Below are 22,429 nucleotides of genomic sequence, written 5' to 3'. Positions count from 1 at the left end.
AGAGTAGGCACAGCCAGCTCGTTGGTATCTATAATCAAAACAGAACAAAATCTAGACGTTAAAAATTCAGAATTTACATTAGCTTTTGTTTGATTTGAGACATGGTCTCAGTTGCATAGGCCAGGCTGCTAGAATTCGTGGCTCTCTTCTTGTCTTGTATTCCTGTGTCCTATGATTTCAAAGTGTAGACCCCTAAAAGCTCTATATTTATTCTGCTACCTTTGGTGAAGACTCTTAAGTTATGCTTGCAGGTAAACTAAGGAAACAAATGTCTCCTTTTGCTCCTCTGTATTTTCCTTTTTCTTCTTATTGTTCTCCATTTTCCTTTATTTCATGTTAGCATAAAGAAGTGATTAAGCTGACGCTAAAGGGTTGGATGGAAGTTTGCTGTACTGAGTTGATCTTTCCATGAGAGACAGGAGTAGATCATCCATCCTGACCATCTTTACTGGGACAAACAGGAGAAAGATGCTTCTTGAGAAAACATGTTGGATTTGCTTACAAAGTCATTCGCTTACAAAAGTACAGAGCAGCAGTTCTCAATCAACTCAGGGGAAAAAAAAAAAGATGAGAAATAAGTATTTGTCACTGTGTATTGTGCCAAGTGCATCTTCCACAGGAATTATGTTTCGAATAAAAAGAATGGTGAGCATCTCAAGATGCTTAAGTAGAGTGGTGAATAGATGCAGGATGCACTTATGCATCTATGGGCTAAATTCTGAAAGGCTGAACCACACAGAGCAAAGAAATGTACCAAACCATCAATTTAGCAGGTCATTTTGAATGTAGGCAGCAAAATGGCTGTGTGTGTGAAAAGCCACTGCTATATTTTGAAAGAGCCTTTCTAAGAATCCTGAAATATTAATAACATGGTCTTAATGTAGTTAAGGGTGGCAGGGGCTGCCGAGAACAGCACAATGACAATTTTGTATTTTTTTTGCTTGTGCTTGTAAAAGCGAGAAGTTAAGAGATGAAAATAGCCAATGTGTTGAAAGAACAGCAGCTTTCAATTTTCTAAATTGGTATAGGACTCTGTATTTCCCCGAATAAACTCATTTATCCTTGGGAACATGTTGATATGAACATTGAGGAAGAAACTATATAAACTCAAAACACATTTTCTCTCCCCTTTAAATTCACTGAAGAAGTCCATAGTAAGTTTTGAGCTCTTAACAAATTAGAAGAAACCAATTAGAAGAAACCATCTTCCAGTAGAATTCAGTGTTTTCATTATCATAGTGACCCAGCCACTGACTAATTTCTATCAATTATCACCTACTCTCATCTTGCAACATTAAATGTTGATGTTTGATAAAAATGAAAGTGTGCTTGAATTAGCCAGTGGTCTGGTCCCCTAAGAAAAAGTTAAAAAAAAAAAAAAAAAAAAAAAAAAGAAAGTCCTTCTCCCCAGGCATTTTGACAAAAGCCCCCATTCCCTCATGGGGCTTAATAGAAAGTTCCTGCTTGCTAAAATGAAGTCATTCTCCTTTTCTCTGGTTAGAGGAACTCAGTGGCTCATCATTAACATGACTGGGTGCCTATTAACTTGTCAAGGTCAAAGGTAGCCTCTAGGCTCCCTCAGTCTCTGCACACCAGCCCCACCTCAGCTCACAAGACATTAAAATCAGTTGTGTCTTGTTGGTACTCCTAACCTGAGTTTCTAGTTGTTTTTGTCTTATGTAACTCTTCTGAGTGGCAGGTGAGACCCAGAGAGTTTGTGCATTTGTTTAGGGCTCTTGCTGTGTGATTTGGGACTCCAAGACCTGGCGGGCTTCTTTCCACCAATGTCCGGGTTGCAGATTTTTCCTGAACACCCTAGGGCCATCTTAAACACGACCCAAAGCACCTTGCAAGCTGAACCATATCTAATTGTGGGATGCATATGAACTTGGGAGACATAAATCACAGCTACCAAAGCAATTTGTTTTTCTAAAGATGCTTCGGTCCAGTGAAAGACAGAAAAGCAAACAAGGGAGAGATTGATCTGGGAGCACATTTATTGTTGGTGCTCCACACGCCATAAAGTTTTGGCTCGTTAAGGGAATTCCATAAACAACTTTAGTTAATAAGAGTGAAGTAACTGTGCCTTTCCGAGCGCCTGCTAAAGTCCTTTTTCCCGCTTGTCATTATGGGAGACGAAGAGGAGGCAAATTCATGCAGACCAGGCCATAGGGTGAGGAGGCGGGCTTCAGTGGATGGTGTGGGGGTGGATGCGTTTGGACTGATGTGGCAGCTCTCTGTGGCTGTCCTATCTCCACAGCACATTCAGCATATGTGGATCACTACATCTATTCCTTTTGGAGAAGTCCCTGGATGGCTACTGTGGGTGGTCTTCTTGCATGTCCGGCTAGTGGACGGATCCGTCCTCAACACAGGTTTTGGTAGTATCGACACATTCTCAGACCATGATAAATGAAGCTAGTGTAGAGAAAAATCGCACCGAGGAAATTGTGGGTAACTCATTTTCTTTCCCAACCTCCGATGCTATGGAACCACTTAATTATCCACGTCCTTATCTGTGACCTTAATACTTGATGGGGCCAGTACAGTTTTTATTTTAGGTTAAGATAGGTTTAGAGAACAATCATAAAAGGTATGGGAGGAAAAAGAGGGGGAGGTTGCAAAGCCCTATTAATTAATTTTTATGACGAGGTTTCACAGCAGCATTGAGTTTTTCCACTTTAGTGAAAGTAGTCCTCTGTATCTGTGTGATGTTTATAAAGCTGAGATCATGGAAAGCCATCGCAGGTGCTTAAAAACCTGCATTCTCTGAATTCACCTCTGTAGGGTGCTCCTTGCAGGGGGCAGAGGGTGTGTGCTGAAAATGAATGAAGGTAGGGGAATCCACACTGCACTTGTGAATAAATAACATGTTATTAGCTGGTTTTTATTCCAGACTCTTATCTTTAAGTAGCCTTCATTGTACTGTCCGGAAAGGAAGTGGCTTGTGCAGTGCCCAGTCCTGCCTTCTTGAAATGTTTTTGTTGTGTTTTCTATTTGAGTCTTTTTGTAACCATAATTAGGGAATAACTGCTAACCAATTTTGTGTTAGCGTCTGGACACATTTTCATTCAGTTGATTAAAACAGAGATCAACACCCTGCCCCCACCCCCCACCCCCACATATGTACACCCTCAGATTCAAAAGTAAGTGGTAGTATGTCCAAGTTATGGGGGACAGAAGACTTGGAGGTCAAAGCTGACATGTAACAAGTTGCAGTTATCTGCTGGAAGCTGGGATTCTTCCTTTTAAAGACATTGATGACAGCAGTGTTTTGGAAAGGGGGACAGAGTAAGGTGGATCAAGATAGTGCCTCTTACCCTGAGATATTCCGGTAAACTTTGATTGCGCTCTACTCGATCACAGGAGTTTTAAGGCAGTGTCTTTTGGACACATAATCAGATTTACCAGTGAGCCTTGAAGAGAAGCTATGATGCTGGGTCTGTGGCTGAGTTGGCAGAATGCTTACCTAGCAAGCAGAAGGCTCTGGGTTTGATTGATTGCCATCCCTCCATAAACCAGGCATGGTGGCACATGCTCGCAATCCCAGCACTGAAGGAGATAGAGGCAGGAGGGAGAAGTATGAGAAATTAAGACTACCCTCCTCTACATAGAGAGTTTGCCTGGGTTGCATTAGGACCTATCAGTCCATGTCTTGGGTTGATTGAACCTGCATTTTAAGCCAGGTGATCACCGCCACCTCCTTCCTGCCACCCCACCCCGACTTCTGCCAGCAAGGAAATGCCTTCACATTTTGCCCTATTGTTCCTGCAGTGATTCATGTTTGCTTTTCTTTTTCTCCTTCCCTGTAGCTTGCAAAATTGGATATTACAAAGCTCTTTCCACGGACGCCTCCTGTGCCAAGTGTCCACCGCACAGCTACTCTGTCTGGGAAGGAGCCACGTCCTGCACCTGTGACCGAGGCTTTTTCAGAGCTGACAACGATGCAGCCTCCATGCCCTGCACCCGTAAGTGGTTTGCTTGTCTCCTGTCTCCTGTGATGCCAGCAGCTCTCATTACCACCTAGCAGGGTGCTGCCAGGACTTTCTCCCAGGATAACCTTGCAGGGGGCAAATTAGATATCAAGCACGCATCCCCTTCTATCATAGCAGGCGAAATGCTTATGAAGAGAAAGCCTCTTTCCACTGTTTCTGGTTGCCTTCAAAATGCACAGCTGCCAACTGACTACTTTGTGGAGCAGAAATTGAGTGTTCAGGTTGTTTGACAGTGTAATTACAGCTGAGAATGGAATTTATAAATGGCTTTACCATCGCATCAAGGGCTGGGGGCAATTTGACAGGCACAGGAGAACTAGGTAGAGGGCAGGGTTTGGAAATGTTTCGGGCCTGAAGAAACAGCTTAGAGTACTCTGAGGCCATTGCTTTGGTTTTCATTATACCTCTTCTTTCTTCCCTCAGAGTTTGGTGTCCGTAACACTTAGGCCGGGTCTCTAATAAATGCCTAATTCAGATTAGGCACTTAATAAGTGATGGATGGATGAATAGATGGGGTTGGCAAGCCTGGCCTGACTCCAGATAGGAAAGTCTCACACTTTCTTTGGACAGTGTTCCCAAGGTATTGGCATAGACCCCACAGTGCCTGTGACCTTGACCAAGGCAGGAATGATGGGCCCTGTGCATTTCCCTCATTTTGTACAGTTGAAGACTGCCTTTTAGGGCATAGCCTGGTAATGTGGCTTACAGAACTTCAAGTTACAGGGCTTGTTTCTCAGTCCATGGTTTACTAGCAAAGTGACTCCTTAGTCTGCGAAGTCGTAGTAATTTTCCCATCTGTTGAACAGAACTAATAATAACATTTGCTATATATCTTTGTTCTGGAAAGCATTGCATTTTGAGATTTAGGGGATTTTTGCAATATCTGCGTACACACAAATATTTGAAATGAAACCCAGCCATAAACCTGAATCTCATTTATGCTTCATAGCTTGATGGCAAGTTCACACAGTACTTACACTGTGCCTCTATTTTGATTGCAGCCATTCACGTGACATCAAGTATCCCCCTTACTACATCACTCCTGCATAAACAACATCACGTTCAAGCCGGGCGTGGTGGCACACGCCTTTAATCCCAGCACTCAGGAGGCAGAGGCAGGCAGATTTCTGAGTTCCAGGCCAGCCTGGTCTACAAAGTGAGTTCCAGGACAGCCAGGGCTATACAGAGAAACCCTGTCTCGAAAAACCAAACCAAACCAAAACAACAACAACAAAAAACAAAAAAACCTCTCATTCTAGAGCACTTTGGAATTTGGCGAGGAATACTTCCTCTCTATCTCTCTGAGGACTGTAGTTATTATATATCCTCATGGTGGTTGTATATCTATAATGTGCGCAACAAACAATTCTACTTGACTTATTTTAGATTTTACTATTATTATTTATAATTTTGATCTTGAAATACTATAAATTCCAGATGGACCAGCCCGGGCCAGCATCACTGAACATAGAAGCCATTCCTAGTTTTTGAGCACAATCAAGAACCACCAATCCTTACTGGGAGAAAGGAGAGAGGTTTCATTCAGGTCCATCTTAGACTTGTGCTGGAATTACCATCTCCTCTGGATTAGCTTTTATGACAAGAGAATCTACTGTGGTGACAACCTACAGTGGCAATATAAACTGTGATGTAACACTATATGTAGATTATGCCAGGCACTTTGGGTAGGTGATATAAACACTATGTAGCTGATTGATGTGCCCGGCACTCTACACGGTAAACTTGATCACCTGCTCACGCAGTGACATGTATTGTAGGTCTCCTTGGTTTAATAAACTGGGAAACCGTTAGCTCTCAGATGCCCCTGACCAGCAGAGGAATGGAGCTGCACTTCCTGAATACTCAAGTATATATTCCTGGGCTGTTGTTTCTCTTGCCTGGTGTCCCAGATCAAGCATTAAACTTCTAGAATTAAGGAGTGCAAAGGGATCTAATCTAGCCTTACATGAATCCATAGCAGTAAAGGTCTCTTAACTACTCCCCTCCCCCCCCCCCACACACACACACACTTTTTTTTAAAGTAACCATCCCCAGGCTAAGTTCTGTTTCTGCATGGTCACCACCATCTCTATCCTGTTCCCTTCCTGATTTCTCTCTCTCTCTCTCTCTCTTTTTTTTTTTTTTTTTTTTTTTTTTTTGATTTGGTTTGGTTTTTGGTTTTTTAAGACAGGGTCTCTCTGTGTAGCCTTGGCTGTCCTCGAACTCAGAAATTCGCCTGCCTCTGCCTCCCAAGTGCTGGGATTAAAGGCGTGCACCACCATACCCTGCTTCTTATTGCTTTGTAAACCTCTATCTTGAGTTTTTTAGCTGGAAAGTAGTGGTGGTGCACACCATTAATCCCAGGGAGAGAGTCAGAGAGTTCAAGGCTAGCCTGGTCTTTAGAGTAAGTTCTATCTAGTACACCTAGGGCTACACGGAGAAACCCTGTCTCAAAAAAAGAAAAAAGAATCCTGAGCTTTTCAGTATTTTTTATTCTGTGTTAATTGGTGATTTAAGAATGAAGGCCCTGTCTCTGTCTGCAGGCACTACCAAACAACAGTCCCTGAGTGGTGGGAACTCGGCACAAGAGCAGGCTTAAGAGGAAGTATTTCGGGCTGATGTTTACATAATGGCCCTTTATTTGTATGAGGAACCCCACCTACTCTCACAGAGACTCCTTCCTTCCTTCTGGGTAAGGTTTGAGAGCAGTGAATGTCAGGAAACTTAACCAACATTGAACGGCTTTTTATCCTCTGGATTCTGATTTGTTGTCAAGCATATTCTCTTAGGCCCTGTGCCAACATAGTGACTGTCCCTCGTGCTTGGGAGTGTAGGGCATCTCCAGAGATTGTCATATGTGCGTTATGCTGGGCTGTTTGCAACTGCACCATAGCTATGTGAGATCTTATAGTGCTGAAGAAATAAATTGTTAAGATATATCCCAAAGACGCGAATGAAAGCAAAAAAAGAAGTACTGATTTCTTTTTTTTAACCTCATAAACTGAAACCAAAATTTGTTAAAAAATTGATATGACTTTCCTGTCCCATCCTTTGCCCCTCCCTTCACCCCCAACCCCCTAGCCCTGAGATTGTGTTCCACAAGATTAAGGAAAAAGAGTTGTGAGCTTTCAGAGTGATGAATAAAGACCAGCAGGGGTTCTTCCCAGTCCTTTAAATTGCCTCTACTGTTCGCCCTGAGGTCTTGTGTGTCTTGTGTGCCCAGCTCAGCTTGCGGGCTGACCATCACTGTATCCTGCTGGCTTGCTCCCCAGGGCTTCTATGAAGACAAAATAGCTCTGATGACAGGCTCACCGAACTTCCCAGCCAGCCAGAGCTCCTAACACTATCCAAGTCGGGGTAGTGACAAAGAGTTTTTTTATGTCCTTATCTGTGAAAGGATTCTCACTCTTATTCTTATGGCTGTTTTTTTTTTTTAAAAAACAATTAAGAAAATATTTGTGAAGGTCTGACCGACACACGGTAGGAATCTGAGAAGTGTTTGTCTCTCTTTTATCTCTAGTTGGTCTCTTCCTTGGCCAAACCACCTCTCAGGGAAGGGACACCACTTTACTTTCTCTCTATGCTAACTTGTGATTATTGTCCTGAGTGACTACACAATTCAGTTATTCAGTGGCTACATTGCACCTCAGGATCACTGAGGTGGGACACAAAATCTGACTTTTAGTCTCATGCAGCTAAGATGGATATCCCATCTCTACAGAGTTAGATGTACTCTATGAAGAGTCTATGTCTGAGGATCTCTCCCTTTCTGTTGGCTATAGGCACACATAGTGTTAAGATTTATACTCAGTCGCTCATTTTTCCAGACCTGAGTAGCCACATGAGGTTGCTGCAGACACTGCTAGATACACAAGAGAGACATAGAGATTTCTAACTTTGCAGAAAATCCCATTCTGCCATGCGCTTGAGTAGATGGCTCAGTAGAGGAGGAAATAGTGGGAGTTTCTCAATGAACCTCTTGTTCGCATATCCCACAGACAAATCCTCCCCATTCCCGACTTTTATCGGCTTCTCTTGACAAGATGTGGCGATGGAAGGGAACATAAACATCAGGGGATCCTTTCAAACGGATTCCAGCCGCTAATCAGTTCTTCCCAGTTGGTTAAGCCAGGTGACGAACCCAATTCCCTTGTGCTGACAGCCAAGATAATCAGGCACCTTCTTTGTTCATTATGCTGTCTTTAACCCAAGCATTCTTATGCAGGCCCGCATTTAGTGATCGCTCACTGTGACGGCACTCTAATGAAGAAATAAAACACACTCTCTGAGACTCATTCTTCTGGCCAAAGTGAGACTCTGCTCCACTGGCTTGTAAAATCAGATTTTTGTTCACTTGGGGAACAATTAGACCAGGTAAATACAAGTCGTACCAACTAATTTTGAAGGAGACACCTAAAAGTTCACACAATCCACACACCTGGAAAAAATTAAGAGTTTGGAGGACTTTTGAGGGAACCACCAGTGTTAGTCTAATATGAGTGTATGTGGTTCATGCAGACTGAGATGTTTCAGTCTGAGTATTTAAAAATGAAGTAGTCCATATCTGTTCAAGAGAAGGAAGAAGCCTAATGCTAAAGGTTGACACTAGTATTTATTACTATTATTGTTGTTGTTATTGTTGTTATTCCTTTCTTCTTCTGGGGATTGAACCTCAGGCCTTGCTAAGCAAGAGCTCTACTGTTGAACCAGACATCCAGCTCTTTGTAATTTAATTAGAGATGAGAATCTTGTTAAATTATTTGGGCTAGCCTCAGTCTCCTGATCTACCTACTTCATCCTCCCAGTTATGATAATTCAAGATGGGAGGTGGGTGCCACCAGGCCCAGCCAGAGCAGTGTTACATACACTTCACATCACTGTGGAAGAAGCCCTGGGAAAGCCACTTATGGGTTTGTAGAACTGAGGCCAGGCCTGAGATTCTGCATCTCTGACAATTTTGCAGGTGACCATGTGCCTGGTGGGTGAACCAGCTATCCATGAGTCATAGGTTCTCTGTCTGAAGGGCAGGAGCTCGGAGATGCTCTTTCATGCCTGTAACTTTCAGCTAGTGGAAAACTCTAGAAGGGTATTTCAAGGACCCAGAACATTTGCTCTTAATGAAAATCAAATAGTTCATTTGTCCTCCTTCTGAAAAATAACCCAACCCAGTTGGAGGTCATATAACCAAGTCCCCTCACTGTGCATGCTTTTGGTTTGGATTTTTGTGGTTCTTTCAGACTCCCTATGGATTGATGTCAGAGAGCAGAAATGTAAATGCGTCTCCCACATTCCCTCACAGAACTTGATCAGAGGAGACAAGCACTGTAGTTTTCTGGCAATGTTGCCTGTAGACAGAGAGAGATAGGCACCCAAGAAAGCAGTGAAGCTGAGAATGGAATTTGCGGTCATCACTTTTTGTTCCAAACAGGAATTAATTAATTATTTAATTATAGCTTTTTTAAAATTTATTTACTTTTTTAAGAGAGGGTGTCAGGTAGCCCAGGCTGGCCTTTAATTCTCTCTATTGGCTGAGAATGACCTTCAATTCTTTCTTTCTTTCTTTCTTTCTTTCTTTCTTTCTTTCTTTCTTTCTTTTACTTTTTTTATTTTTATTTTTTTTTTTTTAGTTTTTCGAGACAGGGTTTCTCTGTATAGCCCTGGCTGTCCTGGAACTCACTTTGTAGACCAGGCTGGTCTCGAACTCAGAAATCCACCTGCCTCTGCCTCCTGAGTGCTAAGGATTAAAGGCGTGTGCCACCACACCCGGCTCCTTCAATTCTTTCTTGATCCTCTACCTCCCAAATCCTGGGATTATAGCATAGCAGGAGCCACTCCCCCTTCCCCATGGTATGGCTTAAAAAAATAATAATAACAATAATAAATGCACATTCTGTAACTACGAAGCTACCTAGCCCCCGTTCCCCTCGAATTTCCCTTTCCCTTCTAAAATGCTGTCTGGCTTTCTTCAAGGTTGGAAGGCTCCCACGCAAGAACAGGAAGTCCTTTATGACCTTTGTGTTTAGCTGGTGTTCAGTGATTGTACTGAGGAGGCTGAGCCAATGAATATTATGTTTAAGGAAACTGTTGCAATTTCTGATACACTTCAAAATATGTAAGCAACATACCTCATGAAGGAAGTCATTAGCTTTGTATAAGAAAAAAAAATCTAAAACCACAACTGTCATTTTGCTTCTTTGCTTAGCCCTGTTCACAGAGTGAGTCTCTATCATCTTCACCTGAAATATAAATCCTTGCTTTTCTGCTCTGTTTCACTTGTTGGGTGAAACTTATCAGTGTCCAAGATCAGAGGCGCTCCGCAGATGAGAAATGGTAACTTTTCCATTGCCAACTTGAAGGGTCTCTGTGCATCTGTCTGTGAGTAAATGGCCTTGAGTAACTCCATCAGCTGTTCCAAACAAACAAGAATGATTGACACTTAGTGGCTTAAATAGTCCCACCCCCAAATCGCAGCTTTTAAGGAGGCAGTCTCCACACTGGAAAACCTTAAGGCTAATAATAATAAGCACAAATATACTCAGATCTAGGCTAAAAGGGTCCTGAGTTGAGAATGCTTTCTGCAGGTGGAGGGCAGACAGCAGTTGAAATGGCCGAGCTCCAAGCAAGGGATGATACTGACTTCGTCTCTGCATGCATTCATTCCTCTTCTGTAATTGAATTTAGCGTGCTGCTGTATTTCCTCTAGAAAGTGTATTGTTTTAAAATCACCATTTCAGTTCTATTACTCAAAGCCCTCACTTCTAATGCTGCCTGGCAGTTATCAACATAATGAGCCATAATGAAATGATGAGCAATCTTCAGTGGAAACCGAGCGCCGGTCCCACCGGTGCTGTGTGACTGTGTTGTTAAAATCAGAATGCAAATTAAAATAACATCATCCTTACTAGCTTCCAAGGTCAGAAGGAAACTGTCCCTCCCCCCTTTCTTTTTTTGAAAAGTGCTCTGATTTGGAGAATCTCATATCCATTTTTTGAACAAGCCCTTGAAGATGCCCCTGATGTTCAGTTCAGTTCTTCCCCTACCCCAGAGTTTTATGCTTAGCGTGTGGCTTATGGATTTGGGGAGCTATGTCTGGAGTAAGGCTTTGATGCCTAAACCATAGGATAAAAGGCATCCTTCAGCTTCAAGTATGCTACATCTTTTCCTCCCCATCTGAAACAAGTATTTCTTTTTACTTTGGGGTTGCAAATAGCTAATACTGTAATAATGGGAGGTCATTGTATGGACAGGTCAGGGAAGATGGGTCATAACCAGTTTGGTAAAAGAGTAAGAACAAAATCTTGCAAGTGACCTTTAACTGTTTTATCATCTGTGCCATCAGTCCCTTTATGTTCAAGAATGCTTGATTTCCAAGATTTGCAGGGGAAAGCCTTCATATTATATACTAAATAGCATAATAATGTAATTTGTTGATTAAGGTGGAAATCAAAGTGAGATACCCGTACTTTACCCCATCAGAATTGGGTTTCAGTTCAGTGCATGTTCTCACTGCTTGTCACTCAGGTAGGACTCTAGGGCAGCAACCTAAGACGTTAGGATGAACCAGATACAGATGCCATCCTGTCAAAAGTTCAAGGTCTGACATGAGCTCATGGTTAAGCCATGTCCTTGTCTCTCTCTAATAACTGCCTTTTGGCATCGTGAGAACAAATAGAGCAAGTGTAGCATCCTTCTATGAAGACAATTAGGAATTAAGGACTTTGAGAGGGAGGCACTGGGCAGGTGGCTTAGTGGGCAAGGTGCTTGCCATTCAGGCTTTGAGAACCTGAATTCAGTCCCTAGAACCGAATGTAAAAAGCAAGCCAAGGGTGACAGCTGTGCACTCCCAGCTTTGGAGAGATGGTAAGGAGCAATGATAAAGGCATATCTCTGTTCTTCAGAGATTTTAGCAGTGACCTGAGACCTCCCTATAAAACAAACAAGGTGCATAACCCTTGAGGAGCCCTGCCTGAGATTGACCTCTGACTCTGACCTCCACACAAGGGCTGACTGTAAGGTACTAGGTGGGTGTGTCAGTCAAGCCCTGTGCTCTAGGGTTATTTAAAGAGTTTGAAAATGTCATGCTATTCCATAAAAATTGCTTACCATCTCACCGAATCCTCCCCTCTGACCTACTTTTCAATGCACAGGAATAAACAATGTACTGCATATTCAAGGAGGAAATGCAGAGCTGTGAGGAACATTGATCTTTGCTCGAGAGAGGGCTAGGATAATCTGCCAGTGCCATTTAGCTAAGTTATTACAATTTCTCTACCCCCATGAATAATTAGGAGTGGCTTGCCATCAAGCAAGCCCCATCATTTCTGCATGGCATCTCTGACAGTCCTCACTGAAGCCATACAGTGGTTATGCACAGCATGCTTCTTTGAAACAGGGTCAATTATACATTTTTCTGAGCTCCCCTGGGGTGAGAAGTGAGGATCTTCCTTGCTATCAGCATTTTGATTTCCCTCTCAGCCTGTTCCCCTGCTCCACCTGCTATCAAGTGCCCAGCAAAGTAGGAGTAGAGGATGGAGTCTCATTGAGGGGCTATAATGGCTCCTCTCACCCCCTCCTGTGATCTTCTCCAGGGAAGGAGTCTTTATCAGAAACTCCTAGTGTCCTGTTGGGTGGAAGGTAGGAGCTGGGCAGAGAGGACAGCTCAGAGAAGACCAGAGAGAGCACTCTTCCCACTTTGCTTTGGAGTCTGAATTTCTGATAAAGCTGGAACCAACTTGCTGTATTAATTTGGTTGAGGTTCTTAGCCTGCCTGCTCATTCATTCTCTGTCTCTCTGTCTCTCTGTCTCTCTCTCTGTGTGTGTGAGAGAGAGAGAGAGAGACAGAGACAGAGACAGAGACAGAGACAGAGAGAAGAGGCCAAAGATCAATATAGGCTTTATACACCTAGAGCTCACTTTATTAGCTAGGCTGGTTGACCAGTAAGCCCCCCCAAGGCGAACACTTGTTTCCACTTCTTCCACAGCACTGGTGTTACAGTATCACCATGATGGCTTCTATGTGGCTGCTGAGGATCTGAACTCAGCTCCCCACACACAGCTTTACCAGCTAAGCCATCTCCCACCCCGCTTAGCTTCTGTTCATAGCAATCTTCTGTTATCAGCTTGCCCTGATATTTATTAAGTTTGTATTCTGGGATTAAATTTAAGATATAGTATGCAACCGTGTTGTAAGAACATGTACAGGCATGACACACACAGTTCAGCTAATTCCCGAATGAAGTACCAGTCAGTTTCCTTGCTCCTGTATATTTCCAAGTGTTCATGTGCAACTGAGAATCCATAAAGTACTTCAGCTATACTCTAGTCATTTCATATACAGAAACAAAACATCAGGTCAAACCAAGGGGAAAAAAAAAAAAAAAAGGACAAAGATTCCTGGAGAGGAGAATGGCAGAATGGAAGAAGTAGAGAAAGGGTAGACCCTGGCAGAATGTCAGGACACTGACCTCTATGGGAAGTTAAGACTTCTTCATGACAGCAACAAGTGATGGATGTGTCCAAATGGTTCAGCTTTGAAATTATGGACAGCTCTGCCTCGGCACTCTTCATTGTTAAAACACATAAACTGCTGTGATAAAAGGTTCTGCACCGTTCATAAATCTCAAACGTGGTATCCCTGGACAGCAGTCTTTATGTAAACTAACCCAGCCGTCAGGGTCAAGGGAAAGCAATTAGTGGTGGCAACATATACAGCTGTCAGGGGGGGAAAACAGGGGCTTCATTTTGAAGTCTAAACTTACACACCCCCAACTGTTTACTCTGTCTTACAGCCTGTCTTTCAACCAGAGAGAGATTAACAACAAAAGCTTATCTGAAGGGTTGAAGGGCTTTCCAGCTAAGACACTGAAGTATTATTGACAGCCCCCAAAGTTGTGCATGCTCCACGAAGCCTTATGAAATGGAACTGGAGCCCCAAGGTGCCTCTTCCTCAGAAGATAATGTCTTGTAACCGGTTGCCTTGGCATTTTATCGGGTGACAGTTGCGCTTAAAGAAATTGATCATGTTAAGAGTTATGTTTCTGCCCGGGCTCCTGGGATGTTCCTTGCTACTTCCAGAATTAATTTCATGGCTCAGGCATTGAATTTTAAAATGATGATTAAAAATCAGTTAAGTATTAAAAATCTGTAATGGGTCTAGATACTGTGGTGCCACAGGAGCCCTGATACTGTGACTCTTCTGTCAACTAAGACTCCTTGGTTACAAACTAGATTTTTTTTAAATTTTAATATGAGCCTGGCACTTAGTATTTTTCCTGTCAGCTCCCCCCACCCCTCTCCCTCTCTCTGTTTCTCTCTGTTTCTCTCTGTTTCTCTCTTTCTCTCTCTCTCTCTCTCTCTCTCTCTCTCTCTCTCTCTCACACACACACACACACACACACACACACACACACACGCGCGCGCGCGCGCGCGCGCAGGATATGGCAATTATGGTTCTGATGAAGGTAGCTGTACTATCCAGATAAAGGACCTATCACTTACTCAGTCAGCAGACCTAGGCTGTTAAATACCACCAGAGTGCAGGGTATTATGGGTCTATAAACAAACCATGGGCTATGGACAAAGTTTTTAGTAGGTAAAGTACTTGTCAGCAAGCATGAGGATAGGAGTTCAGTTCCCAAAACCCATTTTAAAAAAAGATTTATTTATTTGTATTTATTCGAGTACACTATAGCTGCCTTCAGACACACATCAGAAGAGGGCTTCAGACCCCATTACAGATGGTTGTGAGCCACCATGTGGTTGCTGGGAATTGAACTCAGGACCTCTGGAAGAACAGTCAGTGCTCTGAACCACTGAGCCAGCTCTCCAGCGCCCTCAAAAACCCATTTTTAAAAGTCGAATATGGTGGCATGCTTTTGTAACCCCAGCTGGCCAGCCTGCTTACCCTACTTGTCATATCTAGATCCAGGCAAAAATAAGGGACCTTGGCTGGAAATCAAAGTGAACAGCCTGAGAGGAAGGGTTCTTGATGGTCTCTGGCTTGCACATGTACAAATACACACACTCAGTTCACAGATGTGAACACACTCAAAAATAGTAATAAACCAAGAAAGAAGAATGGAGGCTAATATTCTCACAGGAAGGAAATAAAAAGGTTATGTGATGGGCTGCCTCAGGGTCTGTTAGCACTTTGATGCCAGTTGTCACAAGAAATTGAATTTTCAGGTTTTTTTGCGGAACTTCACACCATATGTCTATAGTTCTGTTAAATCCACATCCAAATGGAATCATCATATAGCTAAAGAATTAGTCTGTTCCTTTAAGAATTAAATCCATTTCCAGTTCATATGGGGTTGAGTGGAGTCCATTAGCTACTCTTAGGCTGGCTTTACCTTCCTATGAAGTAAGTTCACATGATAGCTAAACCTCATTGAACACATTAATGGCCAGAGTCATGGTTAGCTAGTGGTTTTAAAGTCCTGTATATATGTGCATGTGCAGGAGATGTGCCTGTGAGTGTAGTACCAGAGGAGACCAGTAGAGAGCTGGAGGTATAGGCAGGTGTGAGCCTCAGGTCCTCTGTATGCGCTGCCATTTCCCAAAGGAGAAGGCATATTTTGTGAAGGAGGAAGAAAATCCCGTTTGTGATATAACATGCGATATTTTATGATACAACACTATGTACTGTGATAACCTTTTGTATCTGCCATAATTTGGCTAGAATTTCTTACTGTCGAACTCTTGCCCACTGAGTGGAAGTTGACATTCCACATGAAAACAATAATTACCCGTTGTAACACCTTTCACGAGCACCTGCTAGGTGATGTGGAAATCGGTTCACACCACTGGAGGAAATGAATGTTCATTTAAACTTCTCCACAGAGGCAAGAGATGCAGTGCTGATCTCTTGTCAGAGCTGTGGGAAGCAATGTTCCTTGCATCACATTCCTCACTCAGACAATGACATCAGGTTTAGAAATCAGCATCACTCATGGCTTGCCAGTCTGAGCGTCCTCTATTGACTTCTGCTGCACTTAATGTACATAGAAATATATTCATATATGGAGGTACTGTATTTACTGTGCTATAGCAGAATACCTGGTTTATGGAAAGAAAAGATGATTTATTGTTGCTCGGAGTTGAGGGGGATACTAGTCCTTCCTGGTAGCAAGTCACAGGAGTGGATCTCTGAGGTTGCAGCAAAAACAGGTGTGGCTGGTTACATTGTTGCAACAGCCAGCAAGCAGGGAACAAAGGTCATAAAGCCATCACTTTAGCATCCCTCTTTGTCTAGTAAGGTTTTACCCCTTAAAGGTTCCACAACCTCCTCAAATCCCCAAAGAAGACTAAGTATGCAAGCACACAAACTTGTGGGTGGTACCATAGTGCCACAGACCTTCTACGGGGGAGAAAGAACATCTATTCCAGTGGTTCTCAACCTGTGAGTCCCGATCCCCACTGGTTCAACTAACATTTTCACAGGACTCTCACCTAAGACCATTGGAAAACACAGGTACATTATGGTTCATAACAGTAGCAGGAATTTCAGTTAGGAAGTACCAACGAAAATAATTTTATACTTCCACAACATGAGGAACTGTGTTAGCATCAGGAAGGTTGAGAACCACAGATTAATCCCTCCAGGAATCATTGACAAGCTATGGCCAATTTCAACTGCCATCTACTTTTGCCAAGTTTTCTTGGGCAGAGCCGTGCCTCATGGTGGAGATACTTGCTGTGGCTGCTGAATGGTTGTTGCCAAGAGCATATGGCCCATAAAGAATAAAATATTTACAATGTGGCTATGCAATAAAATGTTCTTACAAAGGAAGAATGCTGACCCCACTCTATTCATAAATTAAAGGTTATTACATTTGCCTTTTGTTTCTGGTAGTATAGTTATTATCTGTGCCACTAAATTATATTAAAAACAAGAAAGGCATTCAAAATGCGAAAACTTTAAAAGCTTTTCACATGCCAGCCCCACTCTTGGAAACGCTGGGGCGCAGAGACAGAGAAGGTTGAGCTTATATGTGAATGCCATGGGAAGATTTACAAGTGCGATTCAAAATGAAATCGGAGTGTCTTCCTTCCCTTACGAGCCTTCGGCATTTGATCATTTCATATTTAAAAAACGGCTTAATTTGGTGATTAAAAATAAAATTAAGTGAGAGAGGGGAACTCTTAAAATTCTATTAAAGGCAAATATGAGGCTTCCTTCGGAAATGTTAAAGTCCACTTCTTCCGGGGAGATTTTAGCTAGTTTTATGGTAAATCATCACCCGAGAAGAAAGCAGAAGAGGGACCGCAGCCATTCAGATCTGACTTGACAAAGCTTTAATTGGACAAGGCCCTTTTTTAAACTCCCAGGTGCAGTGCCTAGTCACTTAGTGCATAAGAACAGGGCAGGGCAGGGTGTCTGTTTGCCTATAAATCCAGTGCATACACATACTTTGTATTTCTATGTCTTTAACCTCTGTTTCCTCTATAAATCCTCTTTCTACCCAGGAATCTATCACAAACGCCTTAGGATGAATTGAGGTGGGTTTGTTGGTTTGTTTGTTTGCTGTTTGTTTTGTTTTTTTTCCTCTCTCCCCTCCAGCAGAAGGAAATGAGGCACCTGATAAACATTTGTTGGATATACAAGCATTCTATATCCGCCCCCCCCCCCCAAGCATCAGTAGCCATTGATAGTGGGCACATAGCCTTTCCTTCCTTTTCCAGTCTGGTTAGTCTATGGGAATGAGTTATTCAAAGACAGTCCTTCACACCCAGGCTTCGTGCTGATGATCCTTATGGGAGAAGCCGAAGCCTGTGTTCATCCACACAATACAAGGCTTACTCAAGCACCATGTTTGCTTGCTATCCATCCATCTACTCGCTCATCAAACATGTATTGCACTTTCTCTGAACTAGATATTTGGAAATAGGGGTAGACAATGGGAAGTAATGAGTATATCGATTCCCTTGAGGATGCCGTCAACACAGGTGATAGATGGGGACAGATGTGGAGCGGATGTCTGGCATAGGAAGAAACCATCAGCCCTCCTATGGGAATTGGGCCACAGAAGCAAGGAGCAGCAATGGGAGTGGTACCCTACTCGCTGCCAGCCGTGTATTCAGACTGGTATCGATAGAAGCCACTTTGTTCCTCCCAGTGACCCTTAAGCAACCTGGTGTCAGTGTGTGTTCGATAAGAGTGATATAGACAGAATGATTGGAAAATATGATTGCATTTTGCAGTAGCTTTTATTGATATTAAAAATTATATAGTCTCCTCTCACTATGCATTTGGATTGGCTTTAGGGCCCTTCAGGGATCCCAAAATCCATGGATGGTCTTTACCCATGTCTAATGTGATATGAGCAATACCATTATCCCATATATGTTAAATATTCTTCGGGACAATTACAATGAATATAATACAATGCTATCTAAGTAGTTATACTGTGTTAAAAACAGCTGACTGTTTATGTTCACGAGAACACTTTTCATGCTTTTGTTTTTTGAGACAGAGTTCCTCTGTGAACCCTTAGCTATCCTAGACTTTACGCTGTAGACCGGGCTGGCCTTAAACTCACAGAGGTCTGGAGAACATAGTCTTTCTTGAATGCTTTCAGCTAGGTGGTTAGATCCCTGGAAGTAGAACATGTGCACACAGAGAGCACTGCTGCACTTAGAACTGGAAACTCCACTCCCAGATAGGCCATCTCCGACCAGGAAGGCCATCGCTGTCAGAGACTTGATGACTTCTAGATTGGCAGATACAAAACTTAAATGGAAGAGAAAATAGATCATTCATTATCAGAGCTTTCCTTTTGTACGTTTTCTTATTTCTTGGCCAAGATTGCCTCGGTGAGGTTAGCCGTAGCTGGAGACCTAGATTGGCTTTGGCTGTCCTCAAGTCCACCCTTTACCTCCTCATTGTCTTGAGAAGAGAATATTTTTTTTTCTTTTCCAAGGAAACAATGGCTCTTCACTTAAAATGAGGAACACACATACTTATTCCATGCTTGTCATCTTTTAGTTGGCAGGAGTTCGAAAAAGAAACCACAATCCCACAGACAAAACACAGCCACCATTAGGATTTTAGCTTGTAAAGCATGCGTGCTTTTCCGGGTCTTTGTGTAGGCCAGTGTGGTACTCACACAGGGCAGGGATTTCCATGTTTCATTTCCCCCTTCATCACACAACTGTAATCGTTCAATTTGTGCACTGATGCTACTATGTCCTCATCATTGTCTAAGACAGCAAAATAGGACACACAAGAGTGCAATTCTCTAAACCAGCCCTGGAGGCAACATTGAACTTGAACTTTGTTCTCACCCTTTAAACATTTACCTCCAGGCCTTCTGTAAGAATCAAGAAGGAAGTTGGAGACTTGTTTTCATATCAACCCCCACTTCCGAAATCCTCCTGCATCTTTGTGCTGCTCCCCCATGGCTGTGTTACATCTCCGCATCCTGTGACCATTTAGTTTTCTGCTCCATTTCTTCTCTGTTCAGACTCCGCCAAGCCCCGGCCTACATACTAATTACTGACTTTCTGCCTCTGCAGTGCTCGGTTCATTGTGTCACATTTTCCCGTGTGAGAGTGGACTGGGGCCTTGGCAAGGGGGTTAATGGATTTCAGAGTTACTCTTGTTTATCCCTGCAAGGCTCAGCAAAGTGAGCCAGTGGCTGACCCATTTTGTAAAACAAACTGTGACCAGATTCAACTGCAGTCCAGTGATGGCTTACACGGTAGTGGTCACAAGTCAGAATTTGAAGAGTGGAAAATGTCCACCCCAACTTAAAGTAACACTTCTGCCTCATAGGGCAGACTAGGACACAGTTCTTTGTGACATCAGTAAAATTCTCTCATTAACTATAGTGTGTAAACTTTCACTACTTACTATATGTCTATATCTGCCTCTTAGTTCTTTCATCTTTAACATTTAATACTCAACACCAGGGCTGGAGAGATGGTTCAGTGGTTAAGAGCACTGACTTCTCTTCCAGGGGTCCTGAGTTCAAATCCCAGCAACCACCTGGTGGCTCACAACCATCTAGAATGAGATCTGACACCCTCTTCTAGTGTGTCTGAAGAGAGTGACATTCATTGTATTCACATACATGAAATAAATAAACCTTAAGCCTTCCGCACAGGGAAGGAGTAGGGCCAGAACGAGAAGTAAAAATAAATAAATAATACTTAACACTATAGTTGGCTCTGAGTGTCTGACATTTTCAGTAAGTAATTCCATTTATACATTCTGAAGTCATTTATTCATTATTGCTCTATCCTACCTAGCTGCTGTGTTCAAGACCATACATTCAGTCTTAAAGTCTAAATAAGAGGACATTTGTTTCTGAGGGTTTTATGCAGTAGACTTAGGGTTAACATAAATTTTGCAATGGTTTTGTTAGTTGTTTTCCTTAAGATGGGAAGGTTGGGGGATATATCTTGCAGCTAAGAAGGTTGTAGATAATTGGTCTCTAGGGGAGACAGGGAGAAGCTGTTTCCCTTTTAAAAATAAGGTCTTTAATTAAGCTGTTTGAGAGAGAAGAAGGGGAGAGTTCCCACACAGAAGGTTTCCACCAAATCCACTGGCCCCGTTTATCACTGAAAGCCAAGTAATAAAAGTAGACTGCGACTGTACGGCCACAGGCTACCTGTTTCACCTCTGTCTCCATTAGAGCTGTGGACCAGAGTCAGTGTTCCATTGTGGCTAAGAGGGAAAGCATCCAGCTAACTTCCCTTCTCCAAGTGAAGGAGGTTACCTTCATAGCAGTCATTCCCAAACCGTATGTGTGCGCGTACACATGGACATAGATATGCATACTTATGTACCACACACGTGTGCGGGTATATGTGGTATGTGTATATTTATATACATATATGTGCGTGTGTGTGATTATACATATGTGTGTATATGCATGTGTGGTTTGAGTGTGTCTGTATGCATCTGTAGAAAGAATTGGTGGGTCTCACAAAAAATCTCAAATTTTTATGAAAATTTAGATTGGCCCTTCATCTTGTTATTTTTTTGTTCTATGTTTGTTGTTCTTTTGTTTTGTTTAGTTTAGATTAAAGACATGTTTTAAACTTTTGAAACTGAATTAAACCAAGGAAGCCCCTCCTTCCTCCTTCAATCCCAGTCCCTACTTGACAGCAGTTAGGACTTAGTCTCTTGGCTAAAGGGTCCACGGTCTTATCTTTTACTGTTTTCCAACTACCTGTGGGGCTTTGAGTAACCAGTTGTCTATCATGACAGTCATCATCTTTGCTCACATATCAGAAACCTTTTGATGTCAATGGGGATGGATGTGCTTTTAGATAGCCTGGTGCGGCCCTAATCTATCAAGGAGTGAGAGGAGGGATCTGGTAGTTAAGCACAGCCCTGGCATAGCTCTGAGACCTCTCAACAGCTGTGTATCTCTTTGACATCTTTGAAATTGTGTTAAACCAGTTCCTGCTAATTACCCAGCAATGGCTTAATGCTTACCTGCATCTGGGACTGCAGACCTATATCTATATAGCTCTAATCATTTAATTTGCTATCGGTAATGGGTTCTACTGAGCAACCAGAACACGTCTTCAAAAGCAGTCTCTAAGTATTAATTTTCCAGCCCCCACAGCTCTGGGAACTGGAATCCACTTGTAAAGCCGACTCTCAGAAAGTAAGATGGAGACCAGATAACGTATGCTGCTTTGCTGCCAACTGAGAGCAGGCCTGGGCTTTAAGCCCGCTTTCTGTAGAGTGGTTTCATGTCTGTCTCTAAGTGGCATGTTTATTTGCACTGGAAGTAGAACGACACAGACACACACACAACTTCTATGGTATTGTCCTTTTAAAGGATCCCTTTTGTTAACTTTCTTTGCCTTTTGCTTGCTTTGCCAAATGGGCCTTCCTACTCTCCTAGAGTTGCAGAAAAGATAATACAAACTCTAAAGGGGTCCAAAAGGATCTCAGTCCTTGGTGTAATGGTCTGTTTTTCTTTCCCCAGGCCCACCATCTGCTCCCCTCAACTTGATTTCTAATGTCAACGAGACATCGGTGAACTTGGAATGGAGCAGCCCTCAGAACACAGGTGGCCGTCAGGACATTTCTTACAACGTGGTCTGCAAGAAATGTGGAGCTGGTGATCCCAGCAAGTGCCGGCCCTGTGGAAGTGGAGTCCACTACACACCACAGCAGAACGGACTCAAGACGACCAGAGTCTCCATCACTGACCTCCTAGCACACACCAATTACACGTTTGAGATCTGGGCAGTGAATGGAGTGTCTAAGTATAACCCTAGCCCGGACCAGTCCGTGTCTGTCACAGTGACAACCAACCAAGCAGGTAGGAATCAATTCCTATTTACTGTATAACTCTGAGTGTTTCTGGAGAAAGTCATAGGTGCTGATAATCATGAATTGTAAAACCTATTTATTATAAATGTAGAAGCTGCGTTAAAATATAAAAAGGTGCTAGTTTGCCACAAAGCTT

At 42.8% G+C, this 22,429-nt stretch overlaps 1 protein-coding gene across 3 annotated transcripts in view; it reads left to right on the top strand.

Moving 5' to 3' along the window:
* Epha4 (Eph receptor A4) overlaps positions 1-22,429 on the top strand; it is a 147,926-nt gene that overhangs the window by 66,275 nt on the left and 59,222 nt on the right. For all 3 annotated transcript variants that reach the window (XM_006496407.3, XM_006496408.2, NM_007936.3), the window contains 2 exons: positions 3,813-3,968; positions 21,944-22,282. In XM_006496407.3, the coding sequence (XP_006496470.1) occupies positions 3,813-3,968; positions 21,944-22,282 (495 nt within the window). The remainder of the gene's footprint in view (positions 1-3,812; positions 3,969-21,943; positions 22,283-22,429) is intronic.

The sequence above is a fragment of the Mus musculus genome, chromosome 1, assembly GCF_000001635.26.
Source record: "Mus musculus strain C57BL/6J chromosome 1, GRCm38.p6 C57BL/6J".
Taxonomy (NCBI): Eukaryota; Metazoa; Chordata; class Mammalia; order Rodentia; family Muridae; genus Mus; species Mus musculus.
This window is presented reverse-complemented; position numbering and strand designations above follow the sequence as displayed.